The following is an 11395-nucleotide window of genomic DNA, read 5'->3' as shown; positions in this document are numbered from 1 at the left end:
AAATTTGAAAATGAGAAAAAAAAGAATGAAAAAACTCACTAATCAATCTTTTTGTGTCGATGTTTAAAATTCGCATGCATCTATTTAAAAGATAAATCTACAAATGAAAGGGCTCACCTTTTCAGGTGTGCTGTTCTTTCCAAAGAATTCCTCTGTCAACAATGTTGCGTAAATGTTTTCAGATATTCTCTGCTGAAAGTTAGACCCCTAAAGGGCCAACATTGGGTTCTACTAGATAGGAAAAGCCCAACACGGCAGGGATTGTTTCCCTGAGAGGTCCTGGGTTGGTAAGTCTGTAACACACTTCGAAAATTCATTATCCACGACTAACAACAAAAGACGAACTCAGCCAAAAATTCAGCCCGGTCAGTGAAAACAAAAAGGAACACACACACAAAAGCCTGGGGCTGGCCGGGGCTGTCCCGTGGCCGGAGGGGCAGGAGGGTTTATGATGGAGGTGACCAGAGGTCCCGCCAGGGAGGAGCTGGTGACACGGCTGCAGCACAGGAACTGGACTCGAGGGGGTTTCCAGTTCCTCGCATTCCAGCAGTTTGGGCGTAAAGAGTATCTCTGTCCAGACTGAATCCTCGTGACCTTGTGAAGCAGAGAGCTTCCAAAGCCTTGACCCCGAGAGCAGTTTGTCCGAGGAGGCCCGTTGCTGATTAAACGTCCTGGAGGCCTTGCTCCCTTGTTTGAGAGCATCCAGAATACGTCTTCAGGATTCCCCGTCGGAACTGTGGCTCCAGTTTGGGGAACACGGCAAAGGTTTTTGTCTGCTTGGCTCACCGCTGCAGTCCTGGTTCTAGAATACTCTTTGATTAGGGGCAGAAATCCATTTGAGAGCGGTTCACCCACAACCCCGTGAGCTGAAGCCCTGGACGGCTCTGAAATCCTGAGCAGGGAGAAGCCTGCTGATGCTGCAGCTGATTCTTCTCAGCGTTACTCTACCTGCGTCCCGAATGCATGCAACGGGCAGGGAGAGGGAAAGGGTGAGAGAAGCAGAGGCCAGGTGGTGACGGTGGAGCTGCTTCTTCCGTTCAGCTGAAGAGTCTTCAAAGGTGGCTTTTCTTCCCAAGGGGAGAAAAGAGTTCTAAACCAACACAGGCATTTCTATACCTATTAGCATAAAAATGATGCTAATTTATCACACTTAGCATATTACCTATGAATTTGAAATGGACGCTGTAGACACACTGTAGGTAGCAGCTTACTTTATCTTTCAGAACGCCGTTTACATTTTCCTTGAATATTCTGAGGCTATACATGTTCCTCTCACCATTGTTTGGGGTTTTAGGCATCACCAACAATTGTATGTCAGTGCACACGTTGGAATACATTCAGGCTTGGGAACTTCGATTATCCATTGACCTTTGAAATTAGTGACACCAAAAATACTGAGAAAAACAAAATTAAAAAAAGAAAAGAAATTAATGACAAGGGGAATAACAGTGAGACTGAAGGCTGGGCGGGGGTTCCTACAACTGTGAACACGACCCTGAACTCTCTGTGCCTGAATTACCTGCAACAGTTAATGGTTAATGGCCCTGAGCATAGCAGGGATTTCTCAGTGCTTTCTGAACAAAGAAAAGAATGTCTTCTAGGACAGAGCTGTGAGTCACCTGCACTTCAGAAAGTCAGTCCAGACTGTCCCCACTTGGAGGAAACAAATACAAAAGCTGTATAAAGCCAGCTACATTTGTGTCCCTCCTTATTGCTATGGCTGTTTCTGGAAGCCAAGCGCCAGCGTGCCGGTGTCTGGAAGCAGCGCCTCTGGGAGCTGATGAGGCCACGCGGGTGGAGCCTCATGAGATTGGTGACCTTATAGCACCCCTTCCTCCGGGTGAGGACACCACGAGAAGACGCCATCTGCACTGGGAAGAGGGTTTGGAGTCTGCAGACGCCTTGATCTCAGACTTCGGCCTCCAGAACTGGGAGAAATGAATGTCTGTGGTTTGTAAGCCCCCAGGCTGTGGTTTCTGTTACAGCAGCCCGAACAGAATAAGACACTGACTCTTATCCCAATTTCCAAGTAAGCACTGTTTTATCAAGAGTGAGGAAATTCTAAGTCACGTGGGTAGTGCCTTTGAGTTTTAAAATAAAAACACACACAAAAGGACACTATAGGCCAGATTCTGGAAATCCTGCTAACGTGGTACAACTACCATCGCATTTATGAATGGTCCAGGGCTTTAAAGCAAACCAGCTTCCTAGTTACTATACAAAAATCTAGAATTCCTAACCTGTGGTAGACAGTCGTAGTCTATACAAAACGTGTTATATTACAAAATGATGTCTATTTGGAACCAATACGCCAACGTTCTTCTGGAAGCATGAAGGCCACATCCCATGTCTGAACTGACCCACGAGGGTGGATCTTGGCTACTACCTCGGCCGCCGTCACCTGTCACGTTGGCCTTCTGAGGCACCTGGCCTCATCCGAGCCCACAGCCTGCACTGGGTCCTCAGCCGCCTCCTGCTGTGCCTGTAGGACCAGCCACAGTGCCTGCCCCGCAGAACCTTCCACAAGTGTTTGTTGAATAAATAAACCTACCATCAGCGGTCCACCTCAGACCTCCACGTTTTCCTCACACCAGCTCTGTTGACTGTCTCCCTGGATTTGGAGTCTTTTAACCTCAGTGTGGTGCTATCTTCTAGAACATACGCTGTGCTAGTTTTAGCCCAGGGTTAGCCAGCTGGGAGCTTTACAAAGTTTCTAGGGTGCGTTTTCACCAATCCCGTCTCTCTGACTTAGCTGTGCTTCTGATGGGTGGCCTGTGTCCCTTTCCCCGCCACCGCAAGTCTGCAGGGCTGCCGAGTGGCCCAGTGTTCACTTGTCCACGTTGGCCATGGTGGGCAGAAAGGCCTCCTGAGGTGGGAATCCTGTGTCCACAGCCCTGTGTCCAGCAGGGTCTTGGCCACTGAGAGGAAAAGGCTTTTCTGAGTGAAATCAAGTTGGCCGTCAATGACCCCTGCATCCTTTTATCTTTCTCTCTCTCTCTCTCTCTCTCTCTCTCTCTCTCTCTCTCTCTATATATATATATATATATATATATATATATATATAGTGGTGTGTATCTGTTAATCCCAAACTCCCAATTTATCCCTCCCACCCACCTTTTCCCCTTTGGTAACCGTAAGTTTGTGTTCTACGTCTGTGGGTCTGTTTTGTAAATAAGTTCGTTTGGAACATTTTTAGATTCCACATGTAAGTGACATCATATGATATTTGTCTTTCTCGGACTGACTTCACTTAGTTGGATCATCCCTAGTTGCTGTACAGCACAGAGAACTATATCCAATGTCCTGGGATAAACCATGGTGGAAATCCAAAGGAGAACTTGCCATTCTTGGGGAAAATGAAAGTGGTGAAGCTCTGTGGCTCTTCGACTGTAAGGAAATAGAAATGGAAACGAGATGTGGGTCTTAGCAGCGTGTGTGCTGTTGGTGCCTCCACGTGTCTGGAGGACTGTGGTGACGCGGCTTGTTTCACAGGGAAGGCGAGTTTTCTCAGCCACAGCGCTGCCTGAGCGGAGGCTGTGCTCCGTGTCAGATGCAACAAGTCCGACCCGTCTCTGGAAACTAGTGACATGTTTTATTGGTATCACAACTATAGGATCATTATAAAATCACACAAAGTCGCAATATTGTGCAGGAAATATTCATTTCTTAAGAAAATAATTTAAATTTCAGCACTCAACAGAAGCACTGCTCAGCTGCTATACATGTACTTTCTGGCAATACTCTGACTGTCTATAAATACCGGATCCACCGAGGCCACCTTCGCTGCTATGAAGGAGTGGATGCAGTGTAGAACAGCCGTCAGATCCTGAAACTCCAGCTCCTGCAAGAAAAAACAGAATGTACTTATATATTATAAATATTAGAAAAACACATGACAGAAAATTTAACAGATTCTATGTTCTTAGAACCACAAGGAAGTTACTCAAGTAAGTACAAATACACACGAACTAAGAAAGGCGGCTGCAAACATGAACACACTGGTTTTCTGGGTTTTTTGCACCGATATCCTGACGATTGGGTTTAATTCGTGATTTTCTTGTAACTAACACAGGTCCGCGCTCAGGTCCTCTTCCGCATCCTGACTCCATCTGTGCCGGGCTTTCAGTCACCTGACCAGCAGCACCAGGTCGGGACTCCGGCCTCCACTGCAGCCTGTCAGAGCTCTCACACAGCAGGGCTCACCGTGTTCCCAGTTTAGCAGAATGAACCGTGCTACACCCTGTGTGTGTGCACGTGCGCCTGTGCACGTGTGAACGTATGTGCACACATGTGCCCCTGTACTTATGTGCCCGTGTGTGTACGCTCTGCATGCATGTGTGCGTGCGTGCACACGTGTGCTGTAAGTGTTCGTGCACGTGGATGTGTGTGTCCGCGTGCTCGGCAGGTGAGCTAGAGGCTGGGGCACATGGCCAGCAAGTTCTATCTCATGTTCTGTGAGTTTCACCCACTGAACCCTGTCACCCAGTTACTTTCCTCTGCAATTTATTTGTCCCAATGACCTCGATTTTTATAAAGTCTTTTAACATTTCATGGTGGCTGAAACACTGATTTTAAATATGATCTACAGCTTAGCATAATTATCAAATTTTAAGTGTTTTAATACCTTAACCTTTTCCTTAATTAGCAGAAACTCTCAGGAAGCCATGAGGGTCTATACTGGGCTCGTCAAACTATGAAGACTGAGGTCACCCAAACCTGAGAAAACATTTCTTCTTTTATGATCCTTACTCTCAGGAATGTTCCATCTATCACAAGGGTGACACTTTCAATGAACGTGTAAGTGTTAACGTTGCCCGGATGTCCTCAATACATCTCCTCGCGCAGAAATCACATTTCCTTAGGGCACCACCTCTATTTCCATCCTGCTGCGCAAACTGCAGACGTGTCCAAAACTGTCTGTGAGACGACAGACAGCCCTTCCGAGCAGCGGTAGCCATCCTGGGCTTTTAGTTTTCGCTAATTGTCATCTAATGGCCCAGCGCACGAGGGGGAAATTTTAGAGTCTGTAACCGTTTAAGAGACCAGTTTCCACTCAGCTGTAGCAATTCAGACACAGACTGTACTTCAAGGGGAGCCTTAACCACTGCCCTTCCCAAAGAATTCAACATGGAAGCCGATCAAAGCTATACTTGAAAGAGATTATTGTTAAATAAATGAACGAGTCTCTAGGATACATGAATCGCGCTGTAATTTCCCCTAGAAAATGCCCCAAAGGAGTGTAACTGGATGTGACAGTTAGCAGGGATAACCACGCACAGAACACAATTTACCACGTGTTATTCTCCAGGGAACTCAGCTCGGGGCCCAGCCACTGAGCGTGGAGACAGGCCCACTGAGGGGATCCGATACGGGTCTCCCACCTGTGGACTCTGCGGCCCAGGCAGTGCTGTGCCAGGGCCTCTGAGCTGCAGCATTTGCTGATGGCTGTGGTGTTTGTAAATACTCCCCATGGACTGATGACAGGCTGGCAAAGTTCCTGAAACGTCACCGAGTGGCTCCCCGTGGGGTGTGATGCACACGGCCCCAGACGGAGCCGGGCCAGCACAGGAGGCCGTGGAGGGAAGACGTGGCTTCCAGTACAACATCAGTACCCAGCCAACGCCGGTCCTCCTCCAGCCGTCTGTTAATAGAGCATCGTCAGCCTCAAAGGTCAGAAGTGAAGTAGGACACCCCAGGTAAAGCGCCAAGTTCATTTCCCAGAGGAGGAGATGGCAGTTTTAGGGGTTTAAGTAACTTCTGCGAGGCGACGAGGCGGACTAGTCACAGAACTGGCACCGAAATCCAGGACAAACTGGTCCAATGGGCCCTCGCTGGTTCCTGACAAAACCTTCCAGAAGAAGCCTAGTGCACTGGCTCTTACACCGAGCGGTCCTGAGGCATCAGCACCTCTTGGGAGCGTCCTGGAAAAGCAGATTCTCAGGCCGCATCCCCTTGGTGCCTGGTGGTCTGTGTGCCCCTCGGAGACGGAGGCTCTGAGGAGGGGATGTCGTCCTGGAGGAGCTCAGGGAGCAGGGTGGTACCTCACAGAGGCACCCGGGCCTCATCAACCCCGGAGGAGAAGCGTCCAGTGGGCGCGGCTGGGGCCCCAGAGCGGGGGGGGGGGGGGGGGGGGAGGGGAGGGGCTGGCTGGGGCTGAGCTGCCCTGGAGGCATCCAGCAGGCATGTGGCGGGTGGAGCCGGGCAGGGAGAAGGGTTCAAGTGCAAGGTGACGCAGCGATCGCCTACGCAGAAGCTGCCGCGAGTCATCCAGGAGGTCTGGAGAAGATACTCCACAGCACGGCTACACTGGACCACTCATCTTCCATATGCAGACAGAACCGCCTGCATTGGAAGTACTGCCACCTAGGACTCGCATAGCTGGAGAGGAGAAGCCCATTCCTGGCTTCGAAGCTTCAAGGACAGGCTGACTCTCTTGGTGGAAGAAACATTCACGTACTGAGGTCTGGGGAGGTCGTTCTGGCTTGTACGTGAATCAGCGTAAACTTTATGCCGACCTGAACAATCTGTTTTGTACCATATTAAACATATATTGTGATGCCAGCGCTTCTCTCCTGGGCTGGTTGTGGGGATGAGGCAGTCGTGCTTAGGAAGGACTGAGCACAGCGGCGGCTTGTAACGTAACGGGTGCGATAAAAGATCCCCCCGCCCACCGGACTGCGGTGAAGGACTGACGGCCCAGGAAGGCTCGGAGGGAGGGGTGGGTCCCCAGGCAGGTGTCGTAACCAAGACGACCCTTGCACAGAGACCCTCGGACACAGCAAACCTTTGACCGATGTTTTCCAAGCAAATGTCTACGGGAAGCACAACGTCCAGGAAGAAAGCCGAGAAGTGGTGTCAGAGGCCAGCAGGTGAGAAGCGGCGAGGCGGCCGGTGATGCTGGGCTCTAACCTGGATGCAGCGGGACGCGGCTGGTGCGCCTTCCCTGTCCCCAAGCGGAGGAGGGGCACCTCACTGACCGACCACGCAGGGGATCTGGGAGGGAGGAAGGAGGGAAGAAAGGCAGCGAGGAAGGGAAAAGAAGAGCAAAGAAAGGAAAGCTCTGCTCCGTTCCAGCTTCCGGGAGAACAGATTAAGGCCAATTTCAGACCCATATTTGGAAGGGGCTGCACTCGCGTGTCCCCTATTCTGTCGAGGCCCCGCTTCACTCCATCTTCAGGAGGAAGCTGGCCTTGTCTCCCTCCACCATCTCTGCACAATCCGACGCCGCCACGGTTACTCGCTGAAGCCGGCAGCGGCGTGATGTACCCCTGCTCAGCCCCCGCCGTCCACGTCTGACCGTCCGTCTGCGTGACTCATGACACCGACGCATAGTTTCCAGTGGAGTTTATCCTCCCGGATCATCACAGAGTGAAGAACACCCGCCTCTGTTCCTCCTAAAGACAGAATTCTTCTTCATCACACAGTGTGCTGCCTTCAACGACCAGCATCCGCCTCGTGGATTCTCAACTGGGCTCGCCGGAAACCTTCGTGTGCAGAGGTCTGTAGTCGTCGGGGATTTTCACGATAATTGGAACAATTTTTTCCTTGGAAACTGATAACAATTTTTGTGAGTGTATCTGGTAGTTCTTTCAATACTAACTTGCTCTTTCTTTCTTCATTAATTTATTCATTTAAAACACATTTACTAAGTTCTGAAGATAAAAAGCTAAAGAAAAGCTGCCCTTGACGGCTCAGTCTAGAGGCAGAAATGAAATCACAGAGGAACGTGTAAACTACAAACAACGGGCATAGGAAAGGGGTTGGGGGGTAGAAGGCACCGTCCCTCCCTGCAGTGGACCCCGAATTCAGTCCTTGTAACTTAACTGTAATTCGCTTATAACCTGTTAAGTAGATCAGTAGGCAAGTAAGTCCTTCATTTCAGAAAGCTTCTTTATGCTACACTCTATTTAGGAGAAAGACGTAGAAAACAGGAAAGCAAATGCTTTCTTTAAAAAGACTGCAGCCCCAAAGCCCCAGCCATTGGCCTCACTGTGGGCTCAGCCCACGTCCCAGAACTGCACAACGTTTGTGTAAATAATGGATAGAAAAAATAACTTCCCGTCTGTGCTCCCAAAGCCCAGAAATCCTCCCTCGGACGCATTTTCTCTTTACGCTCATCCCTGAGGCGGCGATCCGTTAAACATCCCATGAAGATTCTCAATAAACACTCAAAGGTTAACTGCTCCACGACTATCACTCCCGTAACGAAGATCAATTAATAGGAATCATTTTCTCTGAAACTCTCAGTTCACTGAGGACATCATGCCACTCTCCCTTCCACTGGCCATAGCCCTGGGTCCTATTCAGAATTCAGCGCCCGGCTCTTGGTTTAAGTCCAGCGGCAGCTACAGGTGTTCTCACGGGTTCTAGATTCCTGATTGGCGTTTCCAACCTTCCCTCTGTCTCACAAGCTGTAATAAACGCAGAACCTCAGCCTGAAGCAGTTTTTTCAAACTGCCGCCCGTGTTTATTAGAGGGTCTCCACGTGCAAGTTTCCTGCTCCGTGTGACAACATGGAAACTACTTTTGTCCCGTTTCATCCCCACTTGCAAGGCCCCGGGAGGGGCCTGAGCAAGGGGCCCCTGGTCGTTGTGCTACCTGCTGAGACCCCGGCCCCCCTCTGCCCTACTCTCTCGCACCCCACGGCCCCGGAGGGGAGGCACGGGGGGCTGCTGGAGGTCCTAGGATCTGGGAGGAGGGTTCACGTGGACATGGGTTCAGTTTGGGTCTCCTGGGAGGTGTGATGTGTCTCACACTCATTTCTGTGTCTAGTTAGCTTACCGCATTTGCAATTTTGTATATTTTTTCATAAAGAGACACCTGCAGACTGTTTAAGCTTCAATTCTGCAAATCCTGTATCCGCCCCTGTGGCCTCCACGACTTTCTAGAACTTTCTCTTTGCCTGAAAATGGAAACTGAAGCTGCCTAAACTGAGGGCCACAAGGAAACCGAGTCTGCTTCAGTACACACGCCCCAAAGTTTACGTCACCTGTTTCAGACTGTCTGGTTTAGACCATCCAATGCCCCTACTCCCTTTACCAACACAGATAACCAAGAGTTGACTAAACATCAAAAAATAAAAACTTTTAAATCGAATGAAACAGGAGTCCCTGTGAAAAGGGAATCCAGGTGCCACGTGACCGTGTCCTGGGACATCAGGTGCTCTGCAAAGTCCCTGGAACCCGTGAGCACAGGAACCCAAGGCGCACCGGGGGGCTAGCTTCCTAAGTGGCCCCCCGGCTCACACGGGTGGCATAGGACCTGAGCCTGGAAGGGGTCCTGGGGCTCCTCCCGGCCGCAGTCCCTAGGGTGAAGGGCCAATCAATGCGTCAGCAGAGGAGGACCTGCTGTGTTAGCCGCATCCATGCAGATCAAGTACCAACAATCACTTCCAGCCTCCCTCCCTCTCCCCGCTCTCCTCGGACCCCCCTCTGCTGGTGGCAATGTCCACTGGACTCCGCTCAGGGTGGCGTGACTGAGAGTGGCCACGTCTCCGTCACAGCCCAGGGACCCGTGTCCCTGCCAGCATCACCGTCCCATTGGCTGCCCTGTTGTACACCTGCAGACCCAAAAGCCTTGACAGTGGTTACAGTCTCATTTGATTGCATCCACTCCCTAAATAGAATAATGTCAAGCGTTTCTGCACAATCTCAGTTTTACTTAAAAAGTAGATGTGGTTAAAAAAAAGAAAAGTAGACGTGGTGCACTATCTCATTAACCTCAGTGAAGAGGTGTTAAAAACTGACACAGTTTTCGGGTATAACAATGTCACAGGAGCTGTGTCCCTCCGATGGATTTCATCAAAAAGTGCGTGCAAAGTGCTGACAGTCAGTTTCCAAACAATATGTGTTTGCAGGTTTTGCATTTTCGTTTTCTCTTTCTTTTGGGTTTGTGCATGGAACTTATCCTTCAGTTTGTCTTTAGTTTATATTAAAACTGGGTTGTTGACAACACAGTTATACATAAAGTAAGGAAAACATCAACAGTTGCTCATAGTAAAATGACGGTTCAATGCAATGACTTTGTAAGTTATGTCAAGATCCTCTGAATTAACAGAGCAGTTTGCTCCTGGCACCACAGACAATCCATCACTTAAGGCGGTCTGTAAAGCTCTTCCTTTAAGGATCGACTCCGCTGTATTTTTAAATATTGTTTTCTGCTAATACCGACTAAGCACGTTGTGACTCTCAGCGGAACCAAATAATGTTTCGATGATTTTACAATTTTAGGATATTAAAGCCTCTAACAGGAGACATACTACGGGCTCCTGTGACATCCTTGCTGATCTCTGAGGAGGGTTCCCACTCCGATTCTGATTATTTTCCCTCCACCCTCGGACGCTTGGCTCCTCGGGTGAGGCTGGGCTCAGGTGGGTGAGCTCCTACCTTCATCTCGATCTGCTTGGTGTCCAGATTCTGAAACAGCAGCTTCACCCGAGCTTTCCCATCATCTGAAGATCCTTTCAGCTGAGAGAATTTAAACCTCCAGAGCACATTCTGTAAAGGAAGGCAATTATCTAGTGGTTTAGACAAGAGCTCACTTCTTTCATTAACATCTGTCAATATGTTAAATAATCTATTTAAATAAATGCAGACATTTTCTCCGTTATCTTATGTACACTGAGCACGTGGTGACTTAGAATCTCCACCTTCTCTTTCCGAGTATAAGAGACTGAGCCCCTCAAACCACCAGACTTCCTGGGGGTCCCTCCCGCCAAGCTCCAAGGAGGCTGTTCTGGTGCCCTAGCGCCCAGGCCCCTGTGGTCTCCTCTTCAATCCCATGCTACCCGCACCGCCTTTCTCCTGGGTTTTCCTTAACGTTTAAAAGCATCATAAGCGCTTTGCTCCCTTTTCTTCTTGTAAAGCTTAAAAGAATCCACTCGAAGGGCCAGGTCTGGCTACACAGAATACATGAGACGCGGTCAGCAGTGCAGATAAAATGAAAACCTTTCTGCCGCCCCCTCCCCAGGTTAAGTTCAAATCACTCAATGTTGGCTTCTCCTGAACCAAGCTGAAAAACGTAGGTGCTATTACCTCTTAATACTAGTGCAACAATTGCTTCATGTTTGCTAAGGTACTTTAGAGATGATGTGTGCTCTATAAACACTTACTCTTCAATTAAAAAATAAAGACTTAATGGCAGCAAATAAAGACTTAACGGCTGCCTTTTATAAAAGATAGCCTTTAATTATAGACTCGTTATGGTAATAAATCTTTATCTTCCCAGAAAGAATCCCAAGAGAGGACAGCAATTATTTTTTAGCAAGCTATAAGTTTGTATTAAAAGCATTTATTTTGAAACACTGAACATACATTTCTCTAAGTATCACAAAAGGCCAAGAGGCTGGGACGTGGGCAGAGTTTCAGAGGCGCTGTCATCCCGTCGGCCCCTCGAC

The 11395-nt window shown here is 49.1% G+C and overlaps 1 protein-coding gene across 1 annotated transcript in view; it reads right to left on the bottom strand.

Annotated features, from left to right (window-relative positions):
* Positions 1-3709: 3709 nt before the first annotated feature.
* SNTG2 (syntrophin gamma 2) overlaps positions 3710-11395 on the bottom strand; it is a gene marked incomplete at both ends in the record, with an annotated part of 199834 nt that continues 192148 nt past the window's right edge. Inside the window, 2 exons of the mRNA XM_082851560.1 lie at positions 3710-3841; positions 10386-10496. Of these exons, the coding sequence (XP_082707686.1) occupies positions 3710-3841; positions 10386-10496 (243 nt within the window). The remainder of the gene's footprint in view (positions 3842-10385; positions 10497-11395) is intronic.

This window comes from Leucopleurus acutus (genome assembly GCF_964270905.1).
Source record: "Leucopleurus acutus genome assembly, chromosome: 12".
Classification (NCBI taxonomy): domain Eukaryota; kingdom Metazoa; phylum Chordata; class Mammalia; order Artiodactyla; family Delphinidae; genus Leucopleurus; species Leucopleurus acutus.
This window is presented reverse-complemented; position numbering and strand designations above follow the sequence as displayed.